Below are 16,874 nucleotides of genomic sequence, written 5' to 3' on the forward strand. Positions count from 1 at the left end.
AACTATGTGGTGATTATGTAATTATCTTTATTTTACAGATGACAGAGCTGTTCAGGAGTAGAGCCTAGAACTGACTCCAGAGACTTTATTCTTAACCATGACACTGTCTGCTTCAAAAGATAGTTGGGGCATCTAAAGAGGAAGTGAACATCATTATTTATTAAAGTGGACAGGGTCTTTCTTTGCTTCCTTGTCCTATAGCAGAGTTTCCAAGTATTCTCCACTCTTTTGAACTTTCATTTACTGAAATCCAGACTCTATTGTACCTTTATAGGCTGAATGAACTAATTACAAATGATAATTATTTTGTTTCCTGGGATATCATGGTTGCCAAGGCTTGTATGTTTTGTTCTCATAATGGAAGTAACCAGCCCAAAGATTATAAAAAAATTAAAAGCAAAACCCTTTCAACTCTCCCTAACATAGAGGCTTGATGCTTTGTTGACAGGCTGTTCCTGTAATGTCAACAAATTTCATGTGAAATCTAAAAAGAACTCTTTTTTTTTTTTCCCTTGTAATAAATAATGTTGTTAAACCTGTATTTTCAGAGAAGTTGAACTACACTTGTATTCATTTTCCTTTCAAAGCAGTTAAGTTTACCCCCGTTAACCACTGTCTTTTAATACCACAGATAAGGTTTAGCAGCTATTGTCTGAATATTGTCTACATTCCCTTTTTTCCCTGTTTAAACAGCTTTAACTGAAATCGGTTCTACATATCAAACAAACATTTAGTTAGTGTAAACTAAAACCCTTTCATATGACTTGGTGTTCTCAGGTTAGTTATTTGAGTGATTTTCACCATTGTTAAATCTTCACAAGTTGCTTTTGTTTGCATGAAAGTTCAGCATGGATAAACAAACAAAAAATTCTTTGTGGTAACAGGTGAAGACTATTATAACTCTGTGCCTGTATAAGGAACATGATTACCTTAGTAAAGCCAACCTTAACCAATATTAAGCTGTGAAAGCTCTACATTTCTTTAGACGGCAGAAGTAAAAAGAGCTTTGGGATGAATGAAGTTGTACTTTTGATGGTAAAATTTGCTTTTCAAGTTGAAGATAAGTGATAGAAAATACATAGGAAACAACTTCTTATTCTTTTAAAGCTTAAGTTAGTCTCTCACCTACATATGTTGGAATTATTTCAGTGCAGGAAGTGGAAAACTCAACCTGAAATGGTTTAAGCCAAAGGGGCTTCAGGAATAACTTGATCAAGAGTCAGCTGATCTGACTAGGACCTGGTTTTTTAATCTGTTCATCTTGTAGCTGCTTCCTACTGCGTTGCCTCCATTCTTCCCATTCTGCAAAATGGTTGCAGAATCCTTTTCCTGAATCTTCTGACAGTCTTACTCTGATTGATCATATACCTGTCTCCCCCAAGCCCATTTCTGTGGCTGGAGAAGTGTGGTGGGCTGATGGGCTCAGATAGGGTTGCATGTTCCACTCCCGGTATTAGTAGAGCGCTACCCAGACCACGTGGACTGAGACCGGGAAAGGCAGTGGGTTACCAGATGAATCATGGGATTTGGCTAGAGTAAAAGGGTGCTCGGGAGAGAAATATTTGAAGTTTACCGTAGTAGGTTCTTAGGAAGGAAGAGAAATGGTTAGTGGCTTTACTGTGCTTTTTACCTATTGTCATTTGCCCTGACTGAATTGAAAGTGACAATTTGAATGGCTCTGTAGGTGTAATGTGTCCCTCCGTAATTATATTGTTCAGTTACATGAACACCTTCCTGCCAGCTCCTCCTGGCCCATGGGTAAATTCTTTGTTTATTTTAGATCTAAAAATACTTAAAATTGGTACCTCCTGATATGTGTCTGTGTTTTGCTCTTTTTGTTGTTGTTTTTCAGTCACTAAGTCATGTCTCACTCTTTGCAGCCCCATGGACTACAGCACACCAAGCTTCCCTGTCCTTCACCATCTCCCAGAGTTTGCTCAGATTCATGTCCATTGAGCCTTCTAACGATGTCATCTTCTGCCGCCCTCTTCTCCTTTCAATCTTTCTCAGCATGAGGGTCTTTCCAGTGACTCAGCTCTTCACATCAGGTGGCCAAAGTATTGGAGCTTCAGCTTCAGTCCTTCCAATGAATATTCAGGGTTGATTTCCTGTAGGATTGACTGGTTTGATCTTCTTACAGTACTAATCTTTAATAAAGATGTTTAATGAAAACATATTTTGTTTGATTTTGCCTTTCCCACCCTACACAGCGCAGGCTGTCATGTGCTTTAGGATCTCAGGATTTGCTGTGATTGACCGATAGCTTCCTCTTGTCTGAGTGATGAACGGTGACTGAAAACCCCCTCCCCAGCCTGACCTGGGTTGTCTCACTAAGCTCTATGTCTACTTCCTCCTTGACTTTGTGAAAAGGCTCCAGAGACTTTGAGTTATATTGGGAACTGGTTAGGCTGAGTTTTCCTCTTTTTCTCACCCTATGGCTGTGAAGTTACTGGAGGAGAATTGAATGACGAAGTTCATTGTCCTTGATTGTCCATCATGGGGACATTATAACCACGGTCTTGTCTTTATGATCCCCAGGTCGAGTTTGAATGGCTGAGACAGTTTTGGTTTCAAGGCAGTCGATACAAAAAGTGCACTGACTGGTGGTGTCAGCCCATGAGTCAGCTGGAAGAGATGTGGAGAAAGATGGAGTGGTTGGTAAGTATCCAGGAGTGGATTTCTTGGGATGTTGTGCTCTGTCAGTCCTTGGCTGCCTCCTTGGCCTGGGTAAATGCAAGAGAAAGACAAACATCATATGATATAGCTTATACGTGGAATCCAAAATAATGATGCAAATGAAATTATCTTCAAAACAGAAGTTGACTCACAGACATGGAAAACCAATTTATGGTTACCAGAGGGGAAAGGGAGGCGAGGAGGGATAAATTGGGAGTTTAGGATTAACATAGATACACTACTATATATAAAATAGATAATCAGAAAAGATCTATTGTATAGCAAAGGGGGCTCTACTCAGTATTTTGTAATAACCTATAATGGAAAAGAATCTGAAAAAGAATAAGTTTATATATGTGTGTGTATATATATATATATATGCTTTGGTATATGTGGCTTTGGTCGGCGCCTGAAACTAACACAACATTGTAAATCCACTCTACTTACTCTTTGTAAGGTAATGGGAACAGCCAAGATTTGATCAGCACAAGCTGAGTTCAGTGCAGTGAACCTTTACTGAGCACTTCCTACATGCAGGGCTTCACTGATAGCTCAGTTGGTAAAGAATCTGCCTGCCATGCAGGAGACCTGGGTTCGATCCCTGGGTTGGGAAGATCCCTTTGGAGAAGGGAAAGGCTACTCACTCCAGTATTCTGGCCTGGAGAATTCCATGGACTGTGTAGTCCATAGGGTCAAAGAGAGTCAGACATGAAACTGAGTGACTTTCACTTCTCATTTTTCCTATGTGCAAGGCACCATGTTAGACATATGTCGGGAAGTGACCATGAGAACCATGCAGCAATAATTCCTAAACTTCATCTGCATTTTTATAGGCACCAGGCACTATTCTAAGAGTGTTCCCTATATTAACTTTTAAAGTTAAACTGTTAAAGTTCTTATGACAGTCTGGTGAGGTGCAGAAACTGTTTATTTATAGATGTGAAAACCAAGGCCTAGAGAAATGAAGTGCCTCGCCCAAGGTCATGGAGTAAGTGGCAGAGGGAGATTGAATCCCAGGCTGCCTGGCTCTGGAGCTTGTGCCCTTAACCACTGCATTCGGTTTAACAAGGGGAGAAGCGTGAATATAGCCAGGTGTTACATTAACTCAAATGAAATCCTGTAATGGAGATTTAAAGGAAAAAAAGTCACTATCCAGAGGCAGAAGTATTAAATTCAGAGCATTGGAGCTGGGACAGTTGTGAAGAACAGATGTGGCTTTTGGGGACCTTGGGTGGGGAGAAGGAGGGTTGGTTGCATAAGACATTCTGAGAGAAGTGTTAGGTTCCGGTCACTGTAAGAACAAGATCACCAGGGGGGAAGTACAGTGTGACCAGAGCATGGAATTCAGGGCATGTGTCGTAGGAACTCTCACTGGAAGGTATGTTGAGGCCATTTGGGTTAAGTCTAAATTTAAATAGTAGTAATAATGCCAAAAGGGCTTCCCAGGTGACTCAATGGTAAAGAATCCACCCATCAAGGCAGGAGATATGGGTTTGATCCCTGGGTTGAGAAGATCCCCTGGAGGAGGACATGGCAACCCACTCCAATGTTATTGCCTGGAAAATTCCATGGACATAGGAGCCTGGTGGGCTACAGTCCAAGGGGTTGCAGAGTCAGACACAACTTGGTGACTGAGCATGCATGCACACACGTGATACTTACTAAGTTCCATACACTATTCTAAATATTACATGTATAATTTAATTTCTATGATAATTTCATAAAGTAGGTATTTTTCTCCCATTTTACACAGAGAGTTTTTTGTTGTATTGTGTGTTAGTCACTTAGTCGTGTCCGACTCTTTGCAACCCCACAGATTCCTCTGTCCGTGGTGATTCTCCAGGCAAGGATACTGGCCTGGGTATCCTATCCCTTCTCCAGCAGATCTTCCCAGGGATCGAACTGCGGTCCCCTGCATTGCAGGCGGATTCTGTGCCCTCTGAGCCACCAGGGAAGCCCAAGGAGACTGAAGCACAAAAGGTTTCCCTAACTTCTTCAAGGTCATACAGCTAAGTCGGGGAACTGGAGTTAGAACTCAGGAAGACTGGTTCTAGGGTCATGCCCTGCACCACCTCACTGTTCTACCTCCAGATCATCAAGTTTGGAATGTAGTGGAAAAGTGATAAAAGCCTGCTAAACTCTTGAGAGAGTACTGCTGTGCAGACTTTATGAGATGTGCTAGAAACAGTGAACCAATTTGAGAAATGGGTAGTTCTTGCTAATCCCTATTTTATAATAATGAAAATACCAAGTCACAACCATGATTGGCACCCCAGTTTGAAAGTCCGAATCAGAATCCAGAAGTCCCGGCCATCCAGCCTTTTCCTTAAATCTCTAAACCACACCTTTTCATGGATGTATGTTTAGGGGAAGGAATGTTGTAATCCTTTTAGTGTACTAAAAGTATCACAAAAATTGATTTCTCCAAAGACATGAATCAGTTCAAAATGGAGCATTGTGCAACTGGATTGGAGGTGATGAAAATTTTGTGCTGAAATTTCCTGCTAGTTCTCTTCCTAAAATTAGGCTGTGCAGAGTATGCTCCAGTTTTTCCTGGGATGTATATATAAAGGCAGGTTTATTTTGAGAGAATTTCTTTTTCACTGTGTAATTCTGGTTTTATCTATTTATCTACATGAATTAGAAACTTCCCTGGTGGCTCACGGTAAAGAATCCACCTGCAAGTCAGGAACCGCTGGAGACGTGGGTTCGATCCCTGGGTTGGGAAGATCTTCTGGAGAGGGGCATGGTAACCCACTCCAGTATTCTTGCCTGGAGAATCCCCATGGACAGAGGAGCCTGGCGGGCTACAGTCCATGGGGTCACAGAGTCGGATATGACTGAAGCGACTTAGCAGGCATGTACGAGTTAGAACTTCTTTACTTGCTGAACCTTGATCTTAAGGTATAGGTTTGACTTTGGGACTGTAATTTAACAGTTCTTTGAATTAGAGTTGGCAAACTGTAACAATTAAACAATTAGAATTGGTGAAATAAGAAAGAAACTCACTTGTAGTGTTTTAAAAATATATTTTTGAATTGCTTTTGTTCAAGGGCTTCTTTTTTTTTTTTAAGTGGAATCTTTGGTTTTGTGAGCTTACCAGTGATGTTCATTACGAATTCACTTTAACTATTTAGTTATATATATATATATATGTATATATATATATATATGTTTAATTTGGTGGTGCTAGCACATTAGATAAACTATCTGTTCTTCATAACTCTTGTGTAAAAGTACTAAAAAGAAGAACAGTCTTGGGAATTGGCCAGAGCCAGTTTCCTTGCAGTTGGTGTGGTGTTACTGAGTGTTCTGAGTGAAATCAATGGGCTCTGTGTCTCAGCAAGTCTAAGGATGATGGTTATCAGCAGAGTGAAGGTTTGGGCCAAGATAAAAGGAATGACACTTCTAAATTAAATTTAAGCATTGCTTCAAGCCTTTTTGTAATGACTTTTAACAAATTCATAACAATGTACTTTTGCTATTGGAAGAGACGAGAATGATCATTGGAAAAATCTCTGATCCTGTGACTGGTAGTGCCGTGCCAACCGATAGTTGTGTGGGGATGGAACTGGCACTGGCTGGTCACATTCCTACTTTGTACCAGTCTGCCTCCGATGTTTTCATTTGTGAGCAGTAGGGGGCAATGTTGAGCTACCAGTTTGAGGCCCCCGGATGCTAACTAAGCCTTTCAAGAAAATGCAGACAAATGTACCATTAACTGTCCAGAATTATCCCTGTTGCTTCAAGTTAGCTGTAATCTCCAAGATTCCATAACACAGGAAATCAGTTGTGGGTTAACAAATTCAACAGCAATTTAACATAAAAACTGCAGTGTTTGGTGCACATTTGGATTCTATAGAATTAGACTAATCCAAACAGCCTTTCTGAATGCACTCACTTGGCTTCCAGGGAATACGCGACTCAAAATGATGATCCTTTTAGACAAATGCTTCTTCTTTATCATTATGGTTTTCTGCATTTGTTGCGTATGTGTTGTGGAAAGATTTCTCTAATTAATGCACTTTTTCTGTTGTGCAACATAGCATCGATCTCCTTTGACAAGAAAATAAAACAAAAAAACCTCAGGCAATATGTACATTACTTTTCACCTTTTGCTTGTGATTAAAGCAACCTTTGACAGCCCTCGTACTGGGGAAGAGACTTGTGTTGTAACTCTTCTCTGTCTTTGTGTTCTTTTTTTTTTTTCCCCTTTGTGGTTGGAAGGTATAGTCTCAGGTAGGATCTAAAAGAAGAACGGAAAATGAGCTTTGAAATCACATTTCTTCCATTAATGGTAATTGCTTTACATGTCATAACCAGTCACATATTTTAAAAAGTTTAGTCAGCTATCTCTAAGACTCCCCTAGCCTCCATTGCCCATCCCCTGTTCCAGTAAGCACCTTTTTTTTAATCACACTGTTTATTCTTGCCATTTTTTTTTTCCCCCTGAGGATAGTTCTTCTCTGGGCATGCTCTTGTGATGTAAATGTTAAACCTTATATTTGAATGACATTCTGATAAAATATCACATTTCCCCTGAATATTACCGCATGAACTTATGAGCCATTAAGCCCCAAAGCACCAGAACCCTTTCTTATAATCCAGGAACTTAGCCTAGTCGTTCCTCTCAATTCTGCTCTTCAGGAAGGTATGATGACACTCTAACACTATTCAAATATTTGTATTTTATTTTATTTTTTAAACTAGCCCACCACTCCACATCTGAGATTAGCACGTTATAGGGAGACTCTTCAGGATAAGAGAGAGTTACCATTTGAAAGAAAGTGCACAGGCTTTGCTTTCTGGGTAAAAAATAAAATATGAAAAGCTCAACTCTCCTGTGAGGTGAGGAAGTCTTACTGCAGCCAGAGATTCAGCGGATAGGCCATTTGTCTCATAGGGTCTGGTATCGCACTCTGCAAAACTGACATTTATTTTACCTATAAAAAATGTTTTAACACTATCAAGTTCACTGAGATATAGAAAAGAATGCTAGGTGTGATGTCCTCTAAATTGATGACATTTATTCCTTGCCTTTTGACCTTAAGAAAAAAAAAAAAAGAGGTCAATTTGGTATATAACCCAATAGAATATTCTAGGAGAGTTTCCAGAGTAAACATTTTCAGAATACAGATGATTTTTGTAGTGGAGAGAAATTTCCTCCTCCTTCCTTTATGGCTTTTAAATTTTTTTTTGTTTTTCTAGAGGAGAAGGGTAGATCCTGATCATTTTCAGTGTTTTGAATTGCATTTCCTGTCCTGACAGTTCCTCACCCTGGGATAGCCGTGCATTTATATGGCAGTTGGCCTTAATAACCTTTATTGACTTTAGTGGATTGGAGCCAAGGCTGGATTATTTTAATGTATCCGTTTTGAAACAGTGTAAAACACAACATATAATTATGTTAGGTAAGCTATCGGCTACATTTAATTCTACCCATTTATGTTAACATTTGGCACGGGAGAGCAGGGAGACGTGGAAAATGAGTAGGTGTTTTATTTCAGACTGTTACCCGTTTTTTGTTGTTAAAGTTTTAAGAGAGAAAGGTACTTAAGAATGTGAAAGTTGTCCTTTACAAGTCAGTTGTAATAGTTTAATTTCAAGATGAGTCATGCGTTTTAGCTTGTCATTCTGGCCTGTGTAAATCATCTGAGAAGGCTCCGAGTGCGGAGCCTGATCGCTGCTGTCTAGCTAAGCCCTCCGTAGTGTAGGTTACACAGAGGTGGGGAATGATGGAGCCAGGGCCAGTTTGTTTGTTTTTGGAGAGATTAATGAAGCTATCATCACAGTGCTTTAGATTAAATTCTTTGTAACTGAATAAAGGAACAAGGCTGCTTTTTCACATCCTGAAATATATCCTGGGTATACTGCTGTTTGCCATCATATTATAGTTCAGTTAGCTAAGTTCATTTTAAGCTTCCAGGATTAACAATTTATAAGGGTGTGAGGAAGAAAATGATATAAATATTGATCTTTTTTGTCTTATGAATGGTGAAGTCATTAACTTATATGTGTGCGTGTATATATATATATTTACATATCTCTTGCCTTTAGTGTTAGTGCATATACTAAATTATATTTGCTAAATTAATAATATTAATTTTATTAATTTAATATATTTGCTAAATTATCTATTTATTGTTTATATTATTAATTATTTATTTAATATATTTGCTAAATTAATAATGGTTATTAATCCTGCCTTCTGTTTTTCAGAATTAGCATTTCTGATGTAGAAGCAAAGCGTATTATAGTAATTTAGAATCTGGTGTGAAATGTCTAGTGGTTTTAAATGAAAATTTAAATTCCTTTTCCCCTTTTGGTCCAGTGCTGAGTGAGTCAGAAGAAGCACAGGTTGGAGGCACGCAGACAGTCGCAAGCACACAACAATTCAAATTACGCGTGCAGACTCTGAGCTCTGGGGATAGTCTATGTTTAGCTTTAGAAATTTGGAGAAAAGAAAAAAGCCACTTTTTTGGCTATAGTGGCTTAAAATCCTGGGTTCACATTCTTTTTATTACCTTAAATGTCTTCCCTGAAGGTTGGTTCTTTCCATTTGCCTCCCTCCCCCACCTCCTCCCCCACTTCCACACCTCTGTATTGTTATATTAAAAGTAAAATATCTGGGGGAAAATTGTATGGATAATTTAGCAATGAATTTCGAACAGGTATGGATTCCTTTGATTGCCTTCTGGGTTTCTCTCAGATTTTTCTAATTTTTTTCCTTTGTTGCTACAGACTTAATCATGAATTAAGAAAAAAAAAAGTGTTGTGAATTCTGTCTATTTGGAAAGAAATTTCCAATTCCAAGAGAATTCAGGCTTAAGCCTTAGAAGCAGAATGTGCATGGAAAGCACAAAGGACTCTGTTTATGATTCTCTTTGAAGTGTTTTTGCAACTGGATAAGGAAAATTTTAGAAACCGTCTGATAGTGTTCAGGGTAAATACTTAAACCCCTTTAGAGAATTTCACACACAGATACTGTGCAGCAGAAAAAAGGGATACTTATGTTTCTTAAAGCTGCTACAGCCTACAGCTTTGTACTTAAAGACAGAGGTGTTGAATAGAATTCTACTGAGGATACATCCAGTGACAATATCTCCAGAAACATCAGAGCAAACCAGTGGGTAGGACTTTCTGTTTTTAACCCTTCCGTGAGCTGTATGAGAGTTGAGCTTTATTGGTACCAAGGACTAGAATGTCCCTGTTACATTCCAGGAATTGTTAAGAGGATTGTTCCAGTACTGCCGCTCTGCACACAATGAGAGCACGACTAAAAATGTTGAAGATGGTGAGACAAAGTGACAGGAGCTGGGAAATTCCAAGTGAAAAAGCCTTGCCATCTCTCGTAACTCTGTGTGAGAAAAACACAGAATAAACAGCCAAGCTTTCTAATATTTGAGCCTGATTTCATAGGCTTTAGCTAAATTTTGTTAGCGTGTGTTAATAAACACACGCACTCACACACATACACATTTCGCATACATTCTGTGTATTTTTCAAGTAAACAAATTCTATTGTTATATATGATTTTCACTACGCTGAAATTCAGATTTATACAAAGGTGTGAAGCGCCTGCTCGTTTTCCCCAGGGAACTATGGGAGCCTAGGCTGCTAGAATTTATTTTGGATTGCTTTGACTAGCAGACCATCTTAGCATTTCAGATGTAAATTCAGAAACCTTCGTGCCAGATTGGGCTGGTGGGAATTTCCATTTTTCCTAGAAAAGATAGAGAATAAAACAAATTGTATACTTCCTCTGGTTTCTTGGGGCGGGGGTAGGGAGTGGGACATTAAATTCAGCTCTAGGCTGTCATTTATCTTTTTATAAATATCTTTGACATAGTCTAGAAAAGCTCAGTCTGATAGAATGAAATGATTTTTTTTTTTAAAACAACAGACCTACAGTTTTGCAAGGGAAGCAAGATTTCTAAAGGATAAATATGCCAACTGTTGGGGATATGATCAAGATCTTAGGATCTTATTTCCCAGGTTGGTTACTGAATGGTTCTTAAAACTGTTCTCTTCTGAAAAAAAACTGTTTTGATGATCAAATGAAAGAGTTTGTAAAGTATAAAACACTGAACATGCAGAAGGCGTCACCAGGAGTGATTTTAGAAGTGTGAACAGGTGGCCACTGCAGATTCCTTACTTAGAGATCGTTTGACTCAGCCTCCTTAGTGTCAGCATTGCCCCCATCCCCCACACCCATTGCCCATTTCCCTTCCTCCAGAACTGGGATCAGTCCTGGAGCTAAAGCTACGCATAGTGGTTTGGAGCTCAAGGCTACTCTGGTAATGTTTCTTCTTGACTGTGGGCTAGATACTTTGGGAGGTGGGGCCAGGAATCTTCCCAGACTTTGCAAAAATGTCTCTCTGGACAAATGTGCTCCAGGTGTCAAGATCTGACTTACTAGAGAGCTCTGGGAACATATTAAGTTGACTTTTTCCTGCATTAAGGGTAACATAATCATCATCCTGCTCTCTTCTTGTCAACATCTGCAAAGGATGACCTTTTTTTAAAAAAAAAAGACTAAAGAAAACTGAGGTAGCCTTTCCAGTCTTCCTGAAAGTATCTCTGATCATTTTCATTTTTTTAATGACAATATATTTTTTAAAATTGTATTTTATTTTTGATTGGAGGACAGCAGTACTCCACAACCTCGTGTTGGTTTCTGCCATTCATCAATATGAATCAGCCATAGGTATACACATGTCCGCCCCCTCTTGAACCTCCCTCCCACCTTCCTCCCCATCCCACCCCTCTAGGTAGTCTTAGAGCACCAGCTTTGGGTTTCCTGCATCATGCTGCAAAAATTCCCACTGGCTAGCTATATTTTTAACACCATCTTTTCCCTAACACATAAATTAGGATCATCTTTTTTTGTATCTCCTTGCATGATCTCAGCCCATCTGGAACCACCTGTGACAGTCCTATTTGTAAATTTTTCCTTGATGTGGGGAAAAATCTCAGATAATCTCCAACTTGGTTTTGATTGATGGACAAAATTAGCCTTCACATAAAAATCTGGAGTCTCCTAGCCATCTGCAAAATTAATTTTCAGTGTGTAAGACATACCTGCCCTGGTTATAAACACCTGGAACAGGTGGTTGCTTGATAATGTATATATCCCTCTAACTTCAATGTTATTAATTTAAATGAACAATTATGAAATTGACCAAAATTATGCATCAGATCCTCTTTAACAGATGTTGGGGGATTAAGAGGGCTTGTATTTTATTTAATGTCATAAACTTTTCATGCAGTCACCAGTGAATTATTTTTAACGAATGAAAGTTGTGGAATATGCCAGCACCAGCAATAACTTAGTGTTTTGTTGGTACTGAGGTCTCGTATCTTGGGGCACATGAACAGTAGTTGGGAAGGGAGTACCCTCTTCAGCCATATAGTAATAAGTATCTCAAACTTAACAACTCAAGAAGCAAACTCTTGATTCCCATAACTTCCCCAGCCTTCCTTGCACAGGTCAATAATTTGCACTCCTCACTGCCCCGTCAGAAACCTTGGAATTTTCTTGGTTTATCTCTTGATCCATCAATGAAGCCAGTTAGCTCTGTTTTCAAAATAGAGTCATGATCTGACCACTCTTCACCACTCTCTCTGTTACCACCTTGGTATAAATAACATCCCCGTTTTTACCACTTATGTTCACCCCTGTCAGACTGTTCCTTTCAAATGTGTCAAGTCATTTCACTCCCTGGTCCCCATCTCACCATCCTGTCCAGAAGCCCAGTTTCCCTCAGTGTGATCATCTCTAGTTGCGTCCATGTTGCAGCAAGTGGAGTAAGTCAGAAAGACAAAACCATATGCTATCACTCATATGTGGGATCGCAGGTATGACAGGTGAACCTATCTGCAGAACAGAAACACACTCATAGAGAACAGACTCATGGTTGCCCAGGGGGATGGGGTTAGGGGAGGGATGGAGTGGGAGGCTGGGATTAGCAAATGTAAGCTTTTAGATACAGGATCGATAACAAAATGGCACCCCACTCCAGTACTCTTGCCTGGAAAATCCCATGGACGGAGGAGCCTGGTAGGCTACAGTCCATGGGGTCGCAAAGAGTCGGACACGACTGAGCAACTTTACTTTACTATACAGCACAGGGAACTTTTAACGAGAAACTATAATGGAAAAGGATATTTTAAAAAAAGAAAAGAAATCCAACTTCCTTCTGAGGGGCCTAACGCCCTCTAGGATCTATCTGTTCCCACCTCCACCTTCTCTCCCCAGCATAGTCTTTCTCCCCTCCCCCTCCTCCACTAGCCTTCTTTACAAACACACACACACACACACACAAACAGAATGGGCTTTTAAAAAAAGATTCCTTTATTGGGCTGTATTGGGTCTCAGTTGTAGCACGTGGGATCTTTGGCCATGGCATGCGGACTCTAGTTGTAACGCATGGGTTCTGTAGTTGCAGGGTACGGGCTTACTTGCTCCGCAGCATGTGAGATCTTAGTTCCCCGATCAGGGGGTGAACCACGTCACCTGCATTGCAAGGCGGATTCATAACCACCGGACCACCAGGGAAGTCTCCCTTCTTTACCATCTTTAGAACATGCCCAGTTTCCTCCTGCCTCAGGGTGTTTGATTTGCTGTTGCCTGTGTCTGGGACATTCTTCCCTCCGTTATTTGCCTGACTCACTCCCTCATTTCCTTTCTATCTCTCTGCTCCAGTCCCTCCTCTGGGAGAGTTTCCTCTGACCGAGTTCTCTAGCTGTAGAGAGAGTATAGCGCTGTTCTGTTTTCCTCCTCCTGCTCTCCCCTGCCTGCTGTGATACCATGTACGTGTTTATAGTCTGCCTCTACTTATAATCTCATAAGGGCAGGAACTTTGTTTCATTCACTATTATTTCCCCAGCTCTTAAACTGTGCCCCATACTTTGTAGGTTGCTGTTGTTCAGTTGTTCAATCATGTCCGACTCTGCAACCCCATGGACTGCAGCACACCAGGCTTCCCTGTCCATCACCAGTTCCTGGAGCTTGCTAAAAAGCATGTTCATTGAGTCGGTGATGGCATCCAACCATCTCCATCTCCTGTCATCCACTTCTCCTCCTGCCTTCAATCTTTCACAGCATCAGGGTCTTTTCCAATGAATCAGTTCTTCGCATCAGGTGGCCAAAGTATTGGAGGTTCAGCTTCAGTATCAGTCCTTCCAATGAATATTCAAGACTGATTTCCTGTAGGATTGACTGGTTGGATCTCCTTGCAGTCCAAGGGATTCTCAAGAGTCTTCTCCAACACCACAGTTCAAAAGCATCAATTCTTTGGTGCTCAGCTTTCTTTATAGTCCAACTCTCACATCCATACATGACCACTGGAAAAACCATTGCCTTGACTAGATGGACCTTTGTTGGTAAAGTAATGTCTCTGCTTTTTAATGATGCTGTCTAGGTTAGTCATAGCTTTTCTTCCGAGGAGCAAGCATCTTTTAATTTCATGGCTGCAGTCATCATCTGCAATGATTTTGGAGCCCAAGAAAATAGTCTGTCACTATTTCCATTGTTTCCCATCTATTTGCCATAAGGTGATGGGCTGCATGCCCATCTTGGTTTTTTGAATGCTGAGTTTTAAGCCAGCTTTTTTAGTCTCCTATTTCACCTTCATCAAGAGGCTCTTTAGCTCCTCTTTGCTTTCTGCCATAAGAGTGGTGTCATCTGCATATCTGAGGTTATTGATATTTCTCCCGGCAATCTTGATTCCAGCTTGTGCTTCATCCAACCTGGTAGATACTCAACACTTAACTTGTTAAAGCAAATTAGGAGTTTGGGATTAACACATACGTACTGAAGTGAAGTGAAGTGTTAGTTACCCAGTGTCCTATTGGTGAGTTGGACATGACTCTGGCTCATGGTGGTTCAGTGGTTAGGATTCCAGGCTTCCACTGGAAGCCTGGGTTCAGCCCCCCAAAATAGTAATATTAAAGGAAATTAATTCATGTTGGGTCATTTTTCCAGCCCTGCCACTTCCTCACTTTCAGGCTCAATGGCACAACCTTCAATGCATTCTTTTCTTTTTATTCCCATTTTTAAAGTCTTTATTGAATTTGTTACAATATTGCTTCTGCTTTTTCAAAAATTTAGTTTTAATTGGAGTATAGTTGCTTTACAATATTTTGTTGCTTTCTGTCATACATCAGCATGAATCAGCCATAGGTACACATATGTTCCCTCCTTCTTGAACCTCCCTCCCACCTCCCACCCCACTTACCTCTCTAGGTCCTCACAGAGCAGCAGGCTGAGCTCCCTGTGTTATACAGCAACGTCCCACTAGCTATCAATCTTACATATGGTCATGATGCATTCTTTTTAACTCTGTACGTTTTCCTCAAATGTTTGGTCCTGATCCACGTGAATATTTAGGGGTTAGTTTTATTTTTAAGCCAACACAACCCTCTCAGCAGTACCCCCCAAACATCTTGAAAATTAAAAAATAATAACAGTATCAAGAGCACAGATGATGCACCAGAACATTCTGTTTTATGCCTTTGGCATTTTCACTGTGAAGATGGAGCAATCCCTGGCAAACAACTTACACGAATATGAAAACTCTAAAAAAAAAAAAAGAGAGACATAACTAGGTTATTAAGTTTCCCTGAGTAGCAGTGCTGCAAAAACTTAAAATCATGGGGGGTTTTTTGCCTCATTTGTTGGCATCCTTCACATTTTAGATTTTCCTCTTCTTGAAAAACTTAATAAAGTACAATTGTCATAAAAGTAAACGTCTTTCCCAACAAAGCTTGGACTTTTTATGACTAATTTCCCAAGTGAGAGAGGGAGAAGACCGTGGACTGGACAGGTTTGGGGCACAAAACTAGGGAAGTCTCTGAGGAGTAAACTGACTTCCGCTAGACAAGCCGAACACTGATTAAAATATTTATCATCCTTTGGGTATGCAATAGCTTTTGATGATGGAAGGCATATTAATATTCATCTTTGCTGCTTGTCTGCACTTCAGATGGATCCCAGGAAAGAATGTTCAGTTGACCAGTTTTTTCTCCTCTCCAGGAGTCCTTGAGACCTAGTACAGCTTGGAACCAAGAAACTTGCCTTGTGATGGGATTGAGCTTTTTCTGGGGGGTGGGAGTAGGGGTGGGGATGGCCAGGGGTAGTGTGTGGAGGGGTGGAGATGGGAGGAATACAAACCAGGAGAGACCTTTGGACTGGGAAACTTTAAAGGCTGACTGCTTTCTTACAAGAAGCCAGTTGCCAGAACAAAGGGAGGAGTTTGGTCATAATTTTCTAAGCAGCAGAACTGGCATGGCTGAGTCCGTGAGGCTGACATGGCTCCTCGTGGGGAGTCTAAGCCTTACAGAGGATGTTGGGGTGAATACCACTGGGGGCTGAAGCTTCCCCTCTCCTTCCCCCTCCTCCCCTGCCTTTACTGAGGAAGATGTTTGCTGCCGATACCCAGGTCTTCTGAAAACTGGTTCTTCTGGAGTGCACCATCTCATTGTCATCCTGAGACAGAATAAATATAGATGGTGTCCACTTAGGCAGGCATGCACAGCACAAGGTGGCCTCCTGGGGTTCTCAAAACTTGTCTTTTTTAAAAAAAAATTTTTTTTAATTGAAGTATAGTTGATTGACAGTGTTGCGTTCATTAGCTTCAGGTGTATAGCAAAAACTTAATAAAGTACAATTGTCATAAAAGTAAATGTGTTTCCCAACAAAGCTTGGACTTTTTATGACTAATTTCCCAAGTGAGAGTTATATATTCAGTTATATATATATGTGTGTGTGTACACACACACACACACACACACACACACACACACACACACACACACACATATATATATACGAATTCCCTGGTGGCTCAGTTGGTAAAGAATCTGCCTACAGTGCAGGAGACCTGGGTTCAATCCCTGGGTGGGAAAGATCCCCTGGAGAAGGGAATGCCAACCCACTCCAGTATTCTTGTCTGAAGAATTCCAGGGACAGAGGAGCCTAGTGGATTACTGTCCATGGGGTCGCAAAGAGTCGGACAGAAATTCATAAATACAAACACACACATATATATGTATATTCTCTTTTAGATTCTTTTCCCTTATAGGTTATTACAAAGTATTGAGTATAGTTCCCTGTGCTATAGTAGGGTCCTTGTTGGTTACCTATTTTATATATAGTAGAGTGTATATGTTGATCCCAAACTCCCAATTTATCCCTC

At 40.4% G+C, this 16,874-nt stretch overlaps 1 protein-coding gene across 13 annotated transcripts in view; it reads left to right on the top strand.

Moving 5' to 3' along the window:
- Nucleotides 1-16,874, top strand: part of FTO (FTO alpha-ketoglutarate dependent dioxygenase) — a 422,958-nt gene that overhangs the window by 183,459 nt on the left and 222,625 nt on the right. For all 13 annotated transcript variants that reach the window (XM_086350693.1, XM_086350688.1, XM_086350689.1 and 10 more), the window contains one exon: nucleotides 2,539-2,658. In XM_086350693.1, the coding sequence (XP_086206819.1) occupies nucleotides 2,539-2,658 (120 nt within the window). The remainder of the gene's footprint in view (nucleotides 1-2,538; nucleotides 2,659-16,874) is intronic.

This window comes from Bos grunniens, chromosome 18 (genome assembly GCF_055505025.1).
Source record: "Bos grunniens cultivar Pamir isolate PY7600 chromosome 18, Bosgru_T2T1.0, whole genome shotgun sequence".
Classification (NCBI taxonomy): domain Eukaryota; kingdom Metazoa; phylum Chordata; class Mammalia; order Artiodactyla; family Bovidae; genus Bos; species Bos grunniens.